Genomic DNA, 19,820 nt, shown 5'->3' on the forward strand with positions numbered 1-19,820 from the left:
GCCCAAGGTGCCGTCGGACTTCCACCTCAACAAACCCTTGGTGTTGCCTGTGTTTTTCCCGTCGCCTTCGTCGCCGGCTGAGAGGACTTTGCACTCGCTTGATGTGCTAGAGCGCTGAAGTTCTACGTGGACCGCACGAAGTGTTTTCGGAAGACGTCACAACTCTTTGTGAACTTTGGACCTGTCAATCAGGGGAAGGCTCTCTCGAAGGCTTCCATTTCCAGATGGCTCTCCGGCTGTATCATGTACTGTCATCGGTTGGCAAACCGACCGCTGCCTGGCCGTCCGAGAGCCCATTCCACCAGAGTGATCGCAGCTACCACGGCGTTCCTCTCTGGTGTGCCCCTGCTGGACATATGCAGGGCTGCTACGTGGAGGTCGACGCACACCTTCACGAAATTCTACTGCGTCGATCGGGATTCCAGGGAGGAGTCCAGGGTCGGCCAAGCAGTGCTGCGCAACCTGTTCGCCTGAGGTGAGCCTGGTGAGGAGGTAAGATTGCTTGATGTTGAGTTTTATGTAATGCTTAATGTTGAGCCTTTGCCACCTCCCGTGGTTGTGCATGTGTGTACCGCTATGTATTCTTTATTCATGAGCATGTAAATCCATGCCAGACCCCATGCTGGAGAAGGAACAAGTTACTTACCTGTAACTGTTGTTCTCCAGCATGGGTCTGGCATGGATTCACATGCGAACCCTCCCGCCTACCCCTCTGCGGCTCTTCACTTGGTCATACTGCCACTTCACGTGCTTCCAAATCTGAAGATGGCTGCCAGAGGCGGGGCTTAGGTAGAGGGCAGTCATTGGCTGTGGTCAGTATGACGCAGAGACCAGTGATTGGTTACTACTACGAAAGACAGATCAGAAACGAAACTGATACTGGTTTTTTCTTTACCGAGGATTCCCAGCCTGACGACGGGGAATATTCATGAGCATGTGAATCCATGCCAGACCCATGCTGGAGAACAACAGTTACAGGTAAGTAACTTGTTCCTTTTGCTCTACTAACATTTTAAGAAGGTCTAAGAGGGTCGACATCATAATGTCGCATGAGTCCTGTTCTTTAGTAGTGGAGGTGAAGTCTTTTTTGCATGATTCGAGTTGTTCCTTCTTGATATGTTTAAAGTTCCTTTGCATAACTTTTTTGGGGGGATTGGAATTTTTTTCTTTAGGTGAGGGAAGAGAGACCTGAAACGAGACACTGTAGTGGTCTGACCATATACAAGGTTTGGTTTGGTAGTCGTGTGTTTCAAGGTTGTTGGTAATTATCCAATCCAGTTGGTGACCATTTTTCATGGTTGGTTCTTTATTTGTGATGGTGTAGTCTATGTTTAGTAGTGAGCTTTCTAGATAGATGGCCTCTTTGTCAGCCTGATTTCCGTACCATCTATTTAGATCTCCGACCGCTAATGTAGCACAATTTGGGCCTTTCAGGAGGTTTAGGAGATGTGTAAAGTTGTCATTATATTCCAGGGTGGGAGATGGTGGTCGATGACTACAAGTAAGTTAAGGCAGTTGTTTTCAGTGGGCAGGTGCTTGAGGTGAATCATTTTGCATCCACCACATAAGGATTTGCCTTGGAAGAGTGCAATGGAGCTTCTAGCTATAACTGCGGCGGCTCCTCCTTTTCCGGTTTCCCTATTGGTGTAGTAAATGACATACCCATCAGGGACAGCAACGTCGCACGTAGGGCCTATGGGGTCAGCGAGCCATGTTTCAGTGATGCAGAAGATGTCAATGTTCTCCTCAATGATCCTATCATGGATACATTGGGCGTGGTTATTTAAGGATCTTGTATTAAGTAGACAGATTTTTAGATCAGTACTACTTTTTGTTGTGGAGGGTGTAGCTGACAACTGAGTGGCTAAAGGTTTCTTTTCTTTGTTTTCTTTTGATTGCAAGTTCCTCTTTGTTCCTGTTTTGAGTTCTATCCTGGATAAGCCGGGTGGCAATCATGGCTTTGTTAAGGCGGATAAGTTTTTGTTGCTCAAGGAGCAAGGTGTTTAAAGGAAGGAGGCTCATTTTGAATTGGTTTTAAGAGAAAAGATGTATTTCTCAGTATATCCGACAGCGTTTTCTGCGCCGGACGCCGTGGACGGCGAGGACCGGCGCAGACCGGCTTGCCCCTGAAAGCGCTGGCGCTGAAAGCGCCTGACGTATCAGGAAATAGGCAGCAGGTGCTCCTGGGAACTGTAGTTCCTAATGACACTGCAGATTAGTAAATAGAAATACGAGTGCTTGCTCGTTGTAGTAGAATGGAATACTTTTCCATCATACAAAGATTTTCACAATTTGCAAAGAAGATTCCCACAAAAGGATATCACAATTATTGTAAATGTACCAAGATGAGCGTTGTAAAACAACGTTACCCCAGGTGATCTAAGGATGTAGGCAAACAGTTTTTCAAAAGACCAAGGAACGTGGTATTAGCCCTCCCACCACAATACAAAATAACTTTCTTTCTCGGGGTAAGGGGGTCTTTCAAGGGAAGGGGTGTCCTTTCTGCTCATAAAGGATTTTTTCAGCCTGTAGAAGGTGTCTGAGACGGCAGCGGTGGCAGGTGTAGGCTGGCTCGGGGGGGGGGGGGGGGGGTCATGGAGTCTTTGCTCCTACGAGCCGGTGTACATCCCCCATCTATAAGGTGCTTCTTTTATGAGTTTTCTTTCTCCCTGGCGGGGGGAGGTCTCCTGTAGATGCTCCTCCATACTGTCTAGGCGCTGCTGGACAGGCAGGAACATCTGAGATACTGCCTTCTTGATGCTGGTCTCCACTGAAGATCCCAGCACCTTTTTGAGGCTGTCTGCCATTGCCACCTCATCTATCTGATATTCTTTCTCCTCATTATCAGACCAATCCTGGTTTGCCTGAGGGAAGTATTGAGCTGCCATAACAAAATCTAATTGCACTTTTCTTTTTTTTTCTAAATATAAATGTTCCTTCTGGGCAACAGTCAGCCTTCTCTCAGCCCACTTAATTTCAGCAAAGAAGCTGTGGAGCACGGTACCTTGCTGTCTTGGAAAGGAAAAAAATCCCCCTTCTGTGGAGCTTGTCCTCAGAGGCTTCCTTTGTTTTCTTTCCGTTTTCTTTTTTTTTTTGTATATACTTGGTCAAAATAGAAGAAAGAAGGTGGCTCGTAGCTGCAGCTGGCGCTCGCTTTCAAAATCTGTTGTAAAAGCAACGGAAATGACAAGCGAGCGCCAGCTGTAGAGAAAAGGACTCGGGGAGCAGAGGCTTCCCTTTAGGGGTCGCGGGAGGTAACCACGATAGAAATGCTCTCCGTGCACGGCCTCCCCGGGCTCTGCATGAGTGAAGAGGCGAGCCGGGGGCTGTGCACTTCAGAGCAGTGAATACTAATGAGGCAGGGCCCCTCGCGAACGCGAGGGCTCCTGTCAGTTGGCGGAGATCCTCCGGCGGCAACCAAGCAGCTGACGTGGAGGATCGCTGAGACTGACAGAAACAAGGAAGTGCACTACGCAGGTATTTCAAAACAAACGTTATTGAAGGCAAATGCAGTGTGAGGCTACACGCGGAACGTATATTCCAATTATACAGTAATAATATGTAAATACATATTCAAAATTATTAAAATATTATTTAAATATAAAATTCTATATTTTTTTTGACAAAGAGATAAAAAAGGTACTTATCTTTGCTGTGAGCAGCAAGAAAGAGGAAGTGACATAATTTACAGGACTGTTTATATGGACATCTAGTTATTGGTGGACTAGGTCACATGTTGGTGACCCTTGCTGGACCTTTCCTGAAGCACCATGGGAAATTGAGTATTTCTCGGATTCCCACTGTTATTGTTCATGTTTTTCTAAGTTCTTTGTGTTTTTCATGCACCTTTTGTCTGCCACGCATACCTGTGCTCTCAGGAAGATGCATAAACACTTGCTGCTGAGCTTTCTATTTATAAATTAATAAAAGAAAGAGAAGCATAATGGGAGCCTCCGGTCTTGACATAGAATCATTCTTCATCCTGTCCTGCTGTCCCCCTCTTGCATATATCACTAGCGAGTTCTAAGCGTAAAAGCTAATCAAAATGGGTGTTGGATCACTCAAAGGGTATACATAAGAGAAGGTTTTCCTGGAATGGCATGAAGAGGGATGCATTCTTACATGCATGCTGTTGTAAATTCTAAAGCAACAGCTTTGCAATGTAAAGCAAAGTAGAACAGCCTTCAGAACTAGGATTTACGACAACCTGTGAAGGAGGGAGGGTTATGGAGTCGTACCTTAATCATGAAGGTAATATTTCATTTTTGAAAAGGTGTCTAGCTCTGTCTTTTACCTCACATGGTCTTTTGATTCACCTACTGGCGCTGCTTTAAGGTTCTTTCATTTAATCATTTCTGTTGTCGCTCCCATTGTGATTTTGGACAGCCCAGGAGAAACCTAATCCTTCTGAGCTCCCCACCAGAGTCCTTCGCCTTTTAATTACGTCACGGATGGCAGTACAAACTCCCAGACTCCAAAGTATGGTTCCAAGGTTTTGATTCACAAGTAGTATAAGTTATGGATTTTGCTTTGGTCAGTTTGTACAGTTTGCAGAAAGGGTCTACTAATGGGCTTCCCTATATCAACATCCCTTGGGCCCACTCCTCACTAATCCGGGCATCCTTTCATCCCATAGTTTTTTGGTCTTTCAGCTAGTGACCGGAAAACCCATACGTGAGGGTCTAAAGGCTGTAGCCTTTCCTATATGGCTCCCTTCGGAGTTCTTCTAACGGGTCCCTATCGTAATACTGTGAAGGTTTTCTCAATGGAAATCATGGGTTTTCTTGTAATTGTAAGAGACACCCCTTTTCTCCTTTCCCTGATCTGTCCATTCCTGGAGCTCTCTCCTACCTCTAGTCTCACTCAACCCTCCTCTGCTCTTTCTCACCCACTCCAGTCGTTTTCCTACTCTCCAGTCGTTTTCCTACTCTCTCCTTCTTTCTTTCCAGTGTTCACTCCCTCTTTCCTCCATTCTCTCTCTACCCTCTACTCTCACCCAACCCCTCTCCTTATCCCCGGCCCTGCTACACCCACCCTCACACGCACTCCCATTCACAACTTCAAACTTACAAATGGTACCACTCTCTCACAACAGTTACCTCACTTGCACTCTAATCACTACACCATCTGTCCTCCACCTGGTCTTTCACTCCATCTTCACTCCCTCTGACCACACCCACACACCCTACACTTCTATCCCTTCTCCTTTTATACTTCTCCTGGGTATGCCCCCCCCATTTCATTGGTTCCTCCAATCCCCAAACACTTTGGACCAATCTGTGGCTACTCTTTCCCCAGCGGTCGGGTCATCCAGTAGGATAGCTTTTAAAAAACCCTTTTAGCCTGACCACCTTTGCCTGCAGAGAGGTCTGGTTGCAGTCTCTGCTGTTTCTTCCGTGTGATGCAGGTCTGGATTTTCCTTTTTATTTCGCTGTGTTGAGTTTGTTTATCTGCTTTGTCTGAAGGTTTTTCCTTGTATTATTGTGCAGGTTGTGCCATGTGGCGTCTCTCTCTCGCTGCTTGTTTTTCTCATTATTTGCCGCTGGGTATTCTCGTAATTGTGGTCCTGAAATACAAAAGAGTGAATTCCGGCCAGGATATGTACTAAGAGGTATCGTGTGACAGAAAGTGGTACCATCATTTTCATTAAAGGTACATGAGGAGGTTTCAGGGATTGGGCCTACCCCCACTCCACTCCAGGTAGGTCCGCTTCCCCAGGTAGGGAGGGGGTCTCTGTTCCCTTCTGACGTATCCACTCCCAAATCATGTCACAATAACCATCTTCAGAAGCTGTTAATTCTTGCTTATTGCCTTAGCCGCCTCCTTCCACTACTGTACCCCAGGATCTAGCCACTTGTTTCCCACCGAGTCCCACTTTTAACTTTTCATATAACATCATCCAAAAAAGTACAATTAAAGAAGTTTAAAAATCCAAGAGTGTTGATTGACTCTCTCTGACTAGTTTTAAACTCTTATAACGAAGATGTAATCGTGTGGAAGAACAACTTTATCACATCTGTTTCTTCTTTCCCCCACCCCAATGGCTGTTGAATTGTATATCTTTGTTTTAAAATTATATGGACTAAACTACCATTGTACGTTTTTATGAATTACATGTTTGTATTCAAAATATACTGCCTTGACGTGAATACATTTGAGCATCTGGACTTATTGCCACTTGAGTAAATATCTAAATATTGAAAGTGCATGTGCACTGTTAGTTTAGATCTTTAATAAAAAAAAACCTTTAAAAAAAAGGGAAATGTCTCATTCTGACAGCTGTGGTATTTGAATCAGAGGAGATTGTTTTCTTGGGCTATTTATCAGATCTCATGGACATTATGATTGGTATTTTGCAGATCAAGCGACGGATGATGGACAAGGCTGAAGATTCTGCCGGCGAAGTGAAGGAGGCTCATTCATGTAAAAAGAAAGCAGAGGACAAGCTCAGCTGTGAGCGACACAAGCACCAAAAAGAAAGCGAGAGTTCCCAGAAGGTGAGTCTGAACTGGCAGGCTTTAGTCAGACACACTTCACACTTTGCACTGTGCTTCTTTGTTTTCCTTATTCACACCTCTAGGAATCGAAAATCAGACTTAAACTTTCCAGTGCTGTGAAAGGCTGCCCTAACTCATGGTCCTGTTCTCAACTGGGTTATGAATACAGAGGCTGCTCGGTTTCAAGTTCCTTTCATCACTTTGTTATTATATGCTCTACAATACTAAGCAGTCCAAACAACCATGCCCTTGAACCTAAGCTCTGTGTACTTTGGTGAGGAATGTACCTTGCGTTAGATCATCAATCTACTTAAGCACCTTGCAAATTCTACATTTGTACTACCGCATTTTCCTCCCCATAAGCTCGATATAGCCTGTTTAAATGATGGGTTATTTCCTATAGATGTCCCATGTATATTTGTATTAGCACTGCAAGGCTTTGTTAATGCTGGAAGCTGCCGAACTGTTGCAAAACCGTGGTAGCTTGAGGCCCTATCCTCATTGCTGTCTGTGAACCTACACTTTGCACAAATATCGGAATAAAGAACAATAGATTTTGTAGAGAATATGTTTGTGTCTGTTATTGTTATGGGTATTTGTCATTGGCGCGTTAAGGCCTGCTCGAGGTGTAAAACCTCAATAAATTATATGAACATCTTGAACTATAAAGAAAATGCCATGAATTCGTCATAAGATTTTAATTTATATTGCAAAAACACAAAACGTCGTCCCCTTATAGAAACCTTAATTTGCAGAGTGCAGTTGGAATTTTGTTTGACAGTAATTCAAGCAGGAATTTTGAGGTCAATAACTTTTCATTAGCCTATTAGCAAAGGGGAAATATGATGTAACTTTCTTCTCGACAATGTAGTGCCATTTATGGGAATAACTATTGGCTTCTACTGAGCGTAGTATATAAGGGCTTTTATTTCATGTGGAAGTGACTGATAGTGCTGTAGTAGTTATGAGCAGCTAGTATGTGGGAGGTGCAGGCTGGTCCCTCAGAGTTAATATAATTAGCACTTCCACTGTGCAAGCAGCCAGTTTTGTGTGAAATCACATTCTGTAATCTTCTTGGACAATCTTCAGGACATTACCAGAAGTGCTCTCATTATGGTGTACGTTACTGATTAGTTACAGCTTGTTTTTTTAAGTGGTGTGGTAAGTCCGACATCGGAGACAGACAAGAAGACATGGTTCAACATGTTTTATTAAAGGAAAATGAAATGGGCTAAACAATCCCTATAGCTATGATTATGGTTTCCCTAACTTCAAAGAAAATAACAACTCGTGCTTGTAAGGATGTCTCACAAAATTCTGCGCTTGGTCCAAACCTGTTCTATCCTATGCTCTATCCCTGCAACTAACAAACAAAACAACATAATCGTAGCCCAAGTAAGTTTACTCCCGCTCTACTTGGCTCCTGGTGGCTGGTTTCTGGACCCCCACCCAATTGTTCTCTCTCACAGGCGCCGCCCTGTTGTTACAGTTCAAAAACCGGGTCCTTTAGGTCTTTCCTCTCCTCTTAAAGAATGTTGCTCGGGCCACAAAAGTTACTCTAATGAGTTCAAAAAGTTCATTGCTACATTGAAGTAGCTGGTTTTCTGCACTTGTTTGTTATTTGCAACAACAGTAAAGATGAGTCCTGATCTTTTGAATTCTTCACTCCGTTTCTGGTTCATGTCTATTTGTCCTGTGTGGGCTATCTGGCCCCTCAGGCTGTCTGGATGCGTTCTGGCGTTTACTTCTTGAGGTGTTCTGTGGCTCGTGTGGTATTCTCAAGTTCAGCCCCTTGTGGGCTATCTGGCCATCTGCTTCTTTGATTGGTGTCACCCCCTCATGGGGTATTCTTAGGCTCATCTCCTTGAAGGCTGTCTCAATGCCTCACCGCCCTCCTCCCGCTTCCTTCGGTCTGTTGCATACCGGTTTTCCTGCAGCAGTGCTTTTAAGGGGAGGCGGCTTCTCCGTTCGTCACACAACTATCACTCCGATGTCTGCGTGGATGGGTCTCGGCGTCCGGTTCCTCCTGCCTGCGAATGACAGGATGTTGGTCGGCGTGGTCCTGCCTCGGAGACACCCCGTCCTCTACACTTCAATACAGGCTTCTGTGTTTCGCCCTCATGCTGACTCTCTTCACCTCTGCCTGTGTCCCGGCTCTTTTGTTCCTTAGTGGCACCACTGGTCCCTTTCTTCACGGGTAGGTGCAAACAGAACTGGGTCAGAAACCAAGCCAGTCACCTTTAAAGAGTCCTGTACACTATGGTTTTGCTCAACCCGTATAGATCCAACAAAGATTTGGGACTCCAAAGGAAGGTATGGTAAAGGCTTTATTTGGGTATTCCGTTTACCCTAAGGGGGTGTCGCCCCACTGAGATCTCACTTACTCTGTCCCCTCTGGGTTGTTAAGTGGAGCAGGCTCACATCTCTAGTCCCAAAGGGAGTGGCTCCCCTTAGGGAAAAGGGACAAATTCCCTGGATTCATCACAGTAGTTGAAATTGATCAAAGCTCATAATATTCGATTGACATGCTGGCATGTTTCCAGGCCTCATAATGGGGGAACCCAGAACACTTTGTAGACACTTCACACAGTTTTGTAACTAACCAAATGAAACCCTCAATAGGTTGTTAGAACATAAACATTACCCAGAAATACATCCCCATTGCCCAATCTCATTCTGCTGCTGCAGTTTTTCCAGGCCTTCATTTATTTTCTGACATCTGTTCTACTGGTCATGTTTTCGTCTTCTACCATCAAGTTTAGGGAAGATTTGTTTTTCTGATGTGGCTTTGCTCGACAGTGTGAGTGAGATGTTGAAATTTTTAATGTTAATTAAGAGTGAATTAACCACCTACCAGTTGACCGCAAGACTAGAGTATAACACCTGCGTAGGATCAAACCCTAAAACCTTGAAATAAAGACACTGATTTGTTCAAAACCAAACTAAAAGCCTGCCTCCTCGCCTCTGAGCTACCCTCTTAACCTACCTCTCATCTGTCACTCAAACTCACCCCATTGTAAGAAGCTCACTGTCATATCTGATTTCGTATCTATTGTAGGTTATTTTGTGAGCAAGAGCATTGTTCCTCCATGTATATAAATAAATAAAATAACAACAAAATTGGAATGCCTTTGGGCAGGCATGGGTATATTCTCAGATGAAGATGACATGGAGACCACTACTGACTTTACCTTTTTTCTTTTGATGTCTGCACTGTTTTCTCTGATAGGACTGACTCTGTTCAGTGTATCTGAAGGACCCATACTTACATGTCCCAATCTAGAAGCCTTATTGGAAGTTGTTTCTGTTCTCTGGAGGAATACCAGTTCCACAACCCGGATCTCCCTTTTGGGTTGAATACAGCTCTTTAAGTGTTCACAACAATTTTGACTGTAGTGGCCCCCCAAGTCTGTGCCTGAAAGGCATACACAGCTATTTCTTACTGGATGAATGGCTTGTTCACGGAGCCCCATCCCAGGAGATGTTTGCATCAGTCCAGACCCTGGTGGATCTTTTACTTGACCTGGAAAACGCAGCTCAATCATTCTCAGATGCTGCTCGAATACTTCAAGACACCAGATAAGCCAATGTGTTTCTGATCGAACAAAGGATCACAAATCTAAAGAATACAGTCGAATTTCCTGACAAGAGAGTCTACAACGGCCTGATAGTGCCAGAGGCTTACTGCTTTATGGCAGTTTGTATGGCTCGCCTTTACAGGAGTCTGATGCCACTGCTCGTCACATACCTTCAGGTCCAGAACTAAGAGCCAATCCACTTCCCTTCCTGTAACATGATCTATTAACAGGATCTGACATGTTGGGCTGCAAATAGGAATCTGCCGATAGGTCTTTTTTTCCACAGCCAGCGAACACCAGCACAACCCAAAGCATTGACTGAAAACAAAAGATCTGTTTTCCATTTTTGTCATGTTTCCTCTTTCACAACGTTGGTCATTATGGCAATGTTGGAAACCGCATAATCGCGTACACCTAAATCATCGGTGTAGGATAGCTCAGCGGCAACGTGCTCGCCTTGAAAGCAAGATGACACGAGCAACACAGGTTCGATCCCCGGGTCTGCGCTTAGAAACCTCTGGGTATTAAGCACGTTATAAATAACCCATCATATCATATATTCCATACAAAGATGTCCTCCGCCTTTGCCACGGATCGAAATACCTACATCATTAAATTTGCACTGACATGCTGAAAGCTGATCCTGAAGACTGAGTAAAAGCAGACAGAAATAAGTCTCAATGCGTCGCAAAGACTTTGTAAGTCTACTATTTTCTATTTCTCTATTCTTTTCTGTTATTCATGCCTACTCAAGCGGTCTGATACTTGCTGGTGAATCCTTCTGTTACCTGATTCTTGTCTATCCTGCTGTTGCTCTCATCCAACACTACACTGGTCTGGTACCTGTCTTTCTGACTCCTCAGTTCTGTTCTATTCACCTGCTATTCTGGTTCCTTGGTGGCTCTGTTTCCGCTAGAAATACCCTGTTCTGCCATTTGCCATCCTATATACTGCTGCATCGGAACTTACCATTCTTCTTCAGTAGCCATGGGATTGCAGCCTCCAGCACCTATTACGAAGATTGTGGCTTCAGTTACACAGGAAGGTTTATTTCCCAAAAGGTTTTTTTTTTCCTTTTGTCATCTACCAGAGCACATGCCTCACCTTTCTGTGTTTCTCTCACGGTGGGATCTGAGTGTGTTTCGGTTAGTGCTACACACTTCACAATTACCTGTCATCTAAGGAAGAAAGGGGTGTGTGGATCCAATTGTGCATGCATGATCATTTTGGAGACATGGAAAACTGCTTTCCTAATTGCTTGTACTTAAGGCAGATGAGTGGGAGGATTGCAAGCAAAGTCTTCAGAAGATCCTTTTATCTTTCATAAGGACAAGGTGGACCTAAGAACTGTTCTTTCTTTCATTCCGAACGTCTAAACAGAATACAACTTTAACCAAGAGGTTGTCCTTGGTAAATGGTGTCGAACAAAGGTGGTTACTGTTGGATTTTGCTCGTGTTCCCGGCTTTCTGATGGGTTTGTGCCTTTCCCCGGAGAAATAGCAAATAACAGCATTTTAGAGCTGCATTAGCACCCGGGGGAGAGGTGCATCTCTGGGTGTCCCTCATTTTGTTTGTTCTTAGAACAGATAACCCTCCCTGTTCCCTCCTCACCTATCACCTTTGTCCCCCCGGGTGCCCACAGAATCCTGCAAACTCTCCCCCATTTCCTGTGTGCCAAAAAAAACACATTTAAAATGATTAGCACCCTGGAAGGGGATGCCGAGATGCTAGTTGCGATAATACACGACTTGTAATTGCCCGCTTGCCCGAGACAGGTAGAACCAAGCGCAGCAGCAGCCTCTCGAGGTTAGAGTCCTTGTGATGCCATTGCTGTCATGGATCTGCTACTAAGTCCAAAGAAGGTTTGCAACATCAATATTACCAAAGAGTAATTTTATTGGAACAGTCCTACTATACTTCGGGCAGACTTTCCTCTTTCTCGCCCCAGTCCTCGAGGACTGGCATTGTATATCCACAATCCTGTGCTTCACATTTGAATTCCTTCTCAACACAGCATTGTGGTTCCAAATAGTTCTGGGATTTGTGCATTCATGCCCTTTAATTAGAAAAACTGAAGATGAAGCCATTACAATGGCACATGGTTCTGAACTTGACCAATCCTCTGTCACAGCACAGGAAACCCTTGATTTTGAATTGTGCCTGGTTTGTTCAGTCTGTTTCATGATGTGTTATTAGGTGGGCAATAAACCGAAAGGGTCACCTTTCTATCTCATTCATCTGATTTCTTTGAGAATACTTCTTGGAATTCGGATGGTGACCCCTTTTTCCCAGGGTTTGAGAACGCACACACCTTTGCTGTATACTAGCACGTCCAGAGACAATGGAGCATAACATTCATTTCATCATTAGAGCCCGCTCCTGAACTGGATCCCCATTTAATGTAAGGAGTGCCTGCTTCTCTACTGATCAAACCCTTTATGGCTATTACAAGTTTTTACCTGGACTTACTGGCTTAGAGGTCTGTTTGAGGTTTTGTTGTGGTTAATGACCTCTACCAGAAAATGGTGAACGCCTGGTCTTGAAGTTCCAGCCTTCATCCCCAATGTCTTTTCTGACTCCTCCTCTCAAGAGAATATTTTGCCAGTCTTTCGGCCTAGAGTGTGTATGTCTCCCAATTAAGGACATGCTACACATTTAGGACATCTCACAGGTAACTGTTCAGACCCATACATTTGCTATTTGGTGCTCGTGGTAGCGTTAAAAGCTGCACTGGCCAAAAAAGTTGCCAACAGTCCTGCGAAAGTGAATATGTGGGTTAGGACAAGATCATGGACATGATGCAGAAGAGACTCCAGTAGGACTAGCCTTTCCTGACTTTTGGAGATTGTTCCCCATTATGGACATCTGAGGGAAACACATGTTTGTTCCAACCCTGAATAGTAATACCCTGAGGAAATATATACCTGTTAGTGGTGGCCAGTCCAATTTCTTTAACCACCCGTTGGCGGATCAATTGATAGCTCTCAAACCAACCAAAAGGGAATGGACTGTGCTCCCTACGCTTCCACCAGATAGGGAGTTTAAAAGACTCTAGGTCATGGCCAATATGGTATTTATCACTGGTGCAATGACTGTGATGCCGGGTAACATGTTGACCACCCTGGGGTAGTACAAGATTACCTTGTGGCAGGTGTTGAAGGCTGTGAATCAGATGCCAGTATTGCTGAATGGTGCAATGAGGGTGTGGGTGTCTGAGAGATTTGCGGTCTCAGGCCACATAATAAAGGCAGGACTTTACACTCTGGAGTTTGTGGCCAGGAGTGGGGACTGAATGGATCAAAAGCCCATACTAAGGGAAGAAGGTCCCATGCCTTTAAGGGAAGCAGGGTTCAATAGGGTAGGATAAAGGGGATCATGGTGTGTTCCTCTTTCCTCCAGAAAAATGCATGGCTATGGGATGGCAACATGAATTAGCTAATGGGGGGAAAGAGATTGGATGGGGCAGCAGTGGAGGGAAGAGATAGGATGGCACAAGTGTGATGCTAGAAGGCGAAGCAGTGGAAAAAGCACTTTAACATTCACAAAAGAAATGCACCTGGAATAAGATGTTTTAACAAAAGATGTTTTAAAAAAAGTATAACAATATGCGTGTTTTTCAAACAGTTGGGTTTTAAATTTAAAATGTTCAAACTAAAAACGGTGGTGATTTTCTAGAATTCTCCATTTTATGTGAAGGATGCAAGCTGCTAGGGACTGGGTTATTCCAGCATCTACCAGATGTGCCTCCCAGAGGGTGCAAGGAGCTGGATTCCATATTCTCGTCTCCCCCATCAAGGCATGCCATTAACTTGCCATTAACTTGAAAACAACATCACAATAGCCCCAGCTAATAATCCAAAAGGCTAAAACATATATACGTTTTAAGGAAGCACAATAAAACCAGGGGATAGAAGGAGAAGGCGGAAATGCTTGCTGATGCTCCCTTGACGCAATGGGTAATGGCGGCGGAGTTTGAATGGAAGCAGGAGCAATTGCAAATGGTCCATCCATACACAGGACCCTGCTTCCTAATAAAGCGTAGTTCAAACCTTGGCTAGCTTGCAGAAGGGGGCTATCCCACAAGAGGACCTATTGATGGACGAGAGATGGAACCTAGTGGATCGTCCTATGCCAAGGAAGAGACCCAAAGATGAAGTGCTTCCTTGAGCCTAGAGACCCGTGGCAGGAGGGTGACATAATAGCATCCACCTGAAAAGGACCCCGAATGGGAGGTTAGGGAGAAATAGCCTTCAAAATAAATGCTTGGAAACCCAAGGTCTTGGAGAGATCTATTTTGAATGCTGGGAAACCCATAAGAGATACTGTGAAGGTGATGAAACTCAAGGTCAGGGAGAAGACCTGTTGTGAGAGTTAATGAATCCCAGGGTCTGTGAAAGACGCATTGTGAATGCTAGGAAACCCAGGATCTGTGGGAGACCTACTCTGAAAGCTGATATAATTCAAGATTGGAGAGAGACCTATTTTGAAAATTAATGAAACCCAAGGTCTGTTAGCCCTGAAATTCTCAAAGAGTGTAATGAGCAAAGTGGACACTGGAGAAGCCAGTGGCTAAGAGAAAGCCTCAAAGAAGGAACCACATAAATGGATATCTGTGAGAGGCCTTCAGAGAGCTGGTGAAAGCAAGAAGACAAGATGAGTCTGGGTTTTGAACAAACCCCAGAGAGCCCTCCGAGCATACGTAGTTTATGGTTGAACATTTCAGACTCTGATCTATGAGCTCTTTTGTTGTTGGCTGAACCTTGGAACATTTTGTGCTTAAAGCATAGCCATTAGTATAAAATAATCATTTAGATTAGGTTTTGAAAGGTTCTGTTGGCCACACCATTTACTTTGTAGAAGGGTAAGGTAAGAGTAAATAAGAGTAAGGGGACCTGTAAGAGTAGTTTTAAAACTTGAATTTACACTTTTATTTACAAAGTTGTTGGATCTTACAGATCTTACAGGAGTTTGGTCAAACCCCTTCCCTGAAGAGAGTTAATAAATCTGTTTGTGGCACCATATGCATAACGTGTCGTGTGTCCTTGCTCGCCCTATAATCCTCTCGAGGATGTGGGGCATTAGGAAGGGTTGCCTATGAATCAGGAAGGACACCCTCACTTGAGAACTCTTGTTAGAGGTAATTCACTTTTTTTGGCTATTGGATGAAGGCTTGACTCAAGTATAAACTGGATTAGAACATCTGACCAAGATGACCCAGAAGCATATCGACTTAATTAAATGCCATATTGTTTATACTGTAATCCAGTCCATAATCTACTTTTTTGACCGGTTTGTGAAGTTTGAGCAGAACTCTCATTTTTTCCCAGCACTTTTTATGGGTTATATATCTTACAAATAGATTTGAACTCCTGAAGGGCAGGTACTCTTCCATCCCAACACTCCCTCCTTCTGAACTTGGGGAACTTTGCTTCTGGATCTAATGCTGCTGTAAAGATTCTGCATTCTGCAGCTATAGATTTTAGAATTTGTAATCCCTGGTATGAGAGCCTCCCAACACACACTTGGGCCGAGTTCTGCTATAGAATGACCCAACCATCCGTTCCTGAGAACTACTCTGTCACTATAATTGATCTGGGTACGATTTTTGCTATTTGCTAGTCTGTTTCTTTTGGGCCACGCACATGTTTCCTGCTACTCTAATATGCACAAAGAATTACAGAAAAGGGCACAGTGCATAAGCATTGCCTCTGGACTGCAACAGGGTGATTGGGCTGGCTAATTGCCAGGCGCATGTTGGAGAAACTTAAAACAATGCTGCATATCATTATTTATGCTTTAGAGTGCTGCTAGGCTGCAGTCAGATCTTAGGTTGGTTATTGGAGATCCTACTGAGAATGAAACTGATGCAATGTGTGTTTTATGAACCATAACTTGGTAGATATTGGGAACATCCATTCCACTCTCTAGCCAGGGTGAGCACAACATGCTCTGTTGCTTTTATCAACCTCCACAGTGGAATGATTTCAAACTTTGGATGTTATGGTGAGTTGTTATAGCTTTGCAAACTACATAATTATATTGTTGAGATATGTTTTTATTTAGGTGTGAAAGGCTTGCAAGTCTATTTATAGATGCCATTATAAAGCATGTACTGATGCAGTTTACTTTTCTTTGAAAATAAAGATACTAGCTTACTGCTGGGGTTTTCTTGAGGAAATGGGCTAACAGTTTAAAGTGTTAGTCTGAGGCCTTCTGACACGTGTACTAAATTCCTCCTACGGGCATTGGTTATGTAATTGGTTATGTAATAAATTGATCCTAACACCATTGGTTTCAATCAGAAGGCCTACCCAGAATGTCTGTCCTTTCAAGGTTTTGTTGGGATCCCTTCCCAACAAGGTGGTACTGTTCAAAGATGAGGTGCCTAATGCTATTAAAGCAATTGTTACACACACTTCTTAAGAAAGCCACATCCTGTACAGATTTTGCAATGACTTTTTTAATATTCTTTCTCTTGAAGAGATGCCACTAGAATGTTGCTGAACAAGAGGCGTATGTCGGCAAGACCACGCAGCCCTGTCATACAGTATCAGTGATTACAAGTTACCCTGGTTTGCTGTAACCTCTGCAGAGTGGAGATGGGGACTCTAATATAGTTCAGCAGGAATTTCTGGGTTAATAAACTTGCAATGTTATTTCCTTGGTGTGCCTGGTCATTGTGTGCTGTTGTACACTTTATTTAACAAACAATCTGGCTCACCAGCTTTTCCTGGGTAACAACCCTTTCTCTATGGACATGCTGGAAAAGCATGGTGTGCCCCATATTACCTTTCTGCATGTGGGGAAATCTGAATATAATTGGTCCTTTCAGGTAACTATCAATCACGTTATGATACCTGTGTAAGCACATGGTTTCACTAATCTCTTGCTTAGGGTGTTTGAACAGCCCACAAGAAGGCACTGTTTCCCAAAATAAGTGCCTCTGTACACTGTAAATTGTATAAAGAGATTGCCTAGAAATTATGAGCCAAGTAATGACAAAGAATTAAGTAAACACAGATAGTTCATTAGAAAAGCGATTTTAACAGGCTATCATCAACAGAAAATGTCCTGTGGTTTTGGTGGACCACAACAAGGATACAGTAGAATTGTTACAAAAGTATAGATTCTGCTTAAGTCAAATACCCTATGTTCTGTCCTCATTCCTCAATTCTTTTAGGATGTGTTCATGAGTCTGGGTATGGGATAGCATCATATTGGAAAAGCAGAACAAAACATTTGCTAGGCGTATGCACAGACCTGCAACTTAATTACACCACCCGGCCCCATCAGTTAGTCCCTTTTACTGTGCGGATTGCGCAGAAGCATACCCGACCAATTGCACCTTTTTGAGACACCTACCTTTTTTCTTTTTCTTTTCTCATCTATGTGCTGGGGACTTGGTTTAGATGTTGTGCAGCCTGACAAAACCAGGAGCTGGCATTATATGCCAAGTTCAACCTCTAGGGCCTCAAAAACGTCTTCCATTGACAGTTATTGCATTGTTATAATCACCACATGTAATGTGCAGCCTCACGTGTTCCATTGCTTCTATCATATGTCAAATTCCCAGGTACTACCACCCAGTGTCACAGATGCAAGATGTATTCACCACATGTACTGCTATTATATGCCACGTGCAGCCTCAAATGCCCCAGTAATAAAATCCAGTGCCTCTTATGTATGGTTTAGTCACCATATTTAATGCACAAACTAACTTGTCCATTTCGTGGCATCATGTACCAAGAAAAAGGGAGAAGGGGGCAGAGAAAGGTGGATGCCCTAAGGGAAGAGTGGTTTGAGGCCCTGAATCAGGACAGGAGAGAAACCAAGAAAGATGTGGAGGGATAAAGGTCACCTGGGAAAGTATCATGACTTACTCCCTAAAGCAGTCTAACTGCCTATGTAAGACAGTAGCAGGTTGTGCAGCAGACAATAGTGCCTTACCTGACACAAGGACCTGGAGAGAGTTGGATCTCTGTGCTTAGTGCAAGAGAAACAACTTCCCCTGACCACCTACCCGGTTTACTGATGCACAGCAATATTGTTGTGAGTCTACCTCTTATGGCATCTAGGAGCCAATAACCTGCGTGATAATGTTTTAACATTTTGTGTGTTCATCATTTAGCACTACAGTTTTATCACCAACATAACAAGCATTTACACTTGGAACTAGGTGTCTTTTTCTACTCATAATGGGAACATATTAAGAATGCACTCTTTTTGTTTAGAATTTTTGTATATTCTCTACTAGGGGCGGTATATTAATTAAAACAATAGTATCGTTAAACAATATGCAGTTCCCAATATCAGGAGTGTGTTTCTCAAATATCAGTAATGATGTAGTTAAATGCAGTCCCATCATCCCACTCATCTCCTGATCACTGTTAGAACAGTAAAACAACCTACCACCAATCAGCTGAGTGTGTGTGTGTTGTTCTACTCAACTAGTGCCGTCAAGGTTGCTGAACCCGGGGTCAGGTGGGATTATGCTTTAAACCTACTGAAAGGGTTCAACTCTATCATAGGTCCATGGCTTCTAAAGGATTGGTCCAAAAAGCAATCTAAAGCCATTAATTAGAAAATACAGGCTAATTCCAGCTGTAAGGATTCCTCCAAATCCTCCATTTTCCTCCTCAGTGCTTTAATTGATACATTTATACTGGCCTAAGAAATACGATGTCCAGCAAAGGTCTTAATGCGTTATGCCACTGTTTTATCACAAGAAACTGTGTTTCACCAGCACACCGATAATTGGAAGTCCTAAACAAATGCAATGTTGTCTCTTGATGGTTCAACCATGGGAATCAAAAATTGGAAAGTCCACATATTTTGGACAATGGGCACATTTACTCATATGGTAAAGACATTTGAAAGCGGTTTAGCAAACATAAAAATTTGATTTCAGAAATATTGGCGAAGTGCCAAATGTATTCCCATAGGCAGATATACCCTGCTATGGCAAATGCTTAAAATTAGCTATTTGCTTTTTTTCTTTATTCACGTAGTACAGCCTTGTGATTCGTCAAGGCATCCAGCTATGCCCCAGCTTGTATGTATGTTTGAAGCCAACTTTAGCTAAACCTCCATTTACTTGCCAGCCACTCTTGGCTTGTGGGCGTAAGCATCCTAATCACTAGTTTTCTTCTTTGAAAGTGCGATTTCCCATAGAAGTGCCATTGAGTTCAAGAATGAACAGTTTACAAATCAATCATGCTTGTAATATGTACCTCCTCCCTAACACTGTAATCTTCTCTCCTCCCTAAATTGAGCACACTGACCATCAAAAATGGAAAAGTGGCAGTCAAGTTCATTTTCCATAGACTTAAAGTTCAAATACGTTTATTTCGGTAGGACATAGCATACCATAAAAACACACAACAAATTACATCATAATCCATAAAACATTAAACAAATAAAATCATCCTAAAAGCTTCCTAACAAAACTGTGAAATCATGAACAGTCTCAATTCAATAAGAGTTCTCTTAATAAGGCACACTTTAGAAATGTCAAAACAGCCCAGCCCATCCCATCCCATCTGAACTGAATTTGCCCATAACAGACAATAGAGAGCGGGCTCATAACATCGGAAGCCCTGGCCCTGCAAAATGGGCTTCAGTGTTTGATCCCTGATCAGTGAGGAGGTAGGACAAAACAAGAAAAAATGAGCTAGGTCTTCTTTAGACACCACACAGAAGGGACATGATTGATCCACCCTCCCTTCAGACCAAACCGCCATCACGG

The 19,820-nt window shown here is 43.4% G+C and overlaps 1 protein-coding gene across 4 annotated transcripts in view; it reads left to right on the top strand.

The window, feature by feature from the left end:
- RAB11FIP3 (RAB11 family interacting protein 3) overlaps nt 1-19,820 on the top strand; it is a 945,045-nt gene that overhangs the window by 769,815 nt on the left and 155,410 nt on the right. For 3 of the 4 annotated variants that reach the window (XM_069646893.1, XM_069646894.1, XM_069646895.1), the window contains one exon: nt 6,360-6,497. In XM_069646893.1, the coding sequence (XP_069502994.1) occupies nt 6,360-6,497 (138 nt within the window). Of the gene's footprint in view, nt 1-6,359; nt 6,498-16,556; nt 16,732-19,820 lie in introns of those variants that run through there. The other variant, XM_069646896.1, reaches the window with a different exon arrangement.

Source organism: Ambystoma mexicanum, chromosome 2q (genome assembly GCF_040938575.1).
Source record: "Ambystoma mexicanum isolate Mex_15411 chromosome 2q, UKY_AmexF1_1, whole genome shotgun sequence".
Classification (NCBI taxonomy): Eukaryota; Metazoa; Chordata; class Amphibia; order Caudata; family Ambystomatidae; genus Ambystoma; species Ambystoma mexicanum.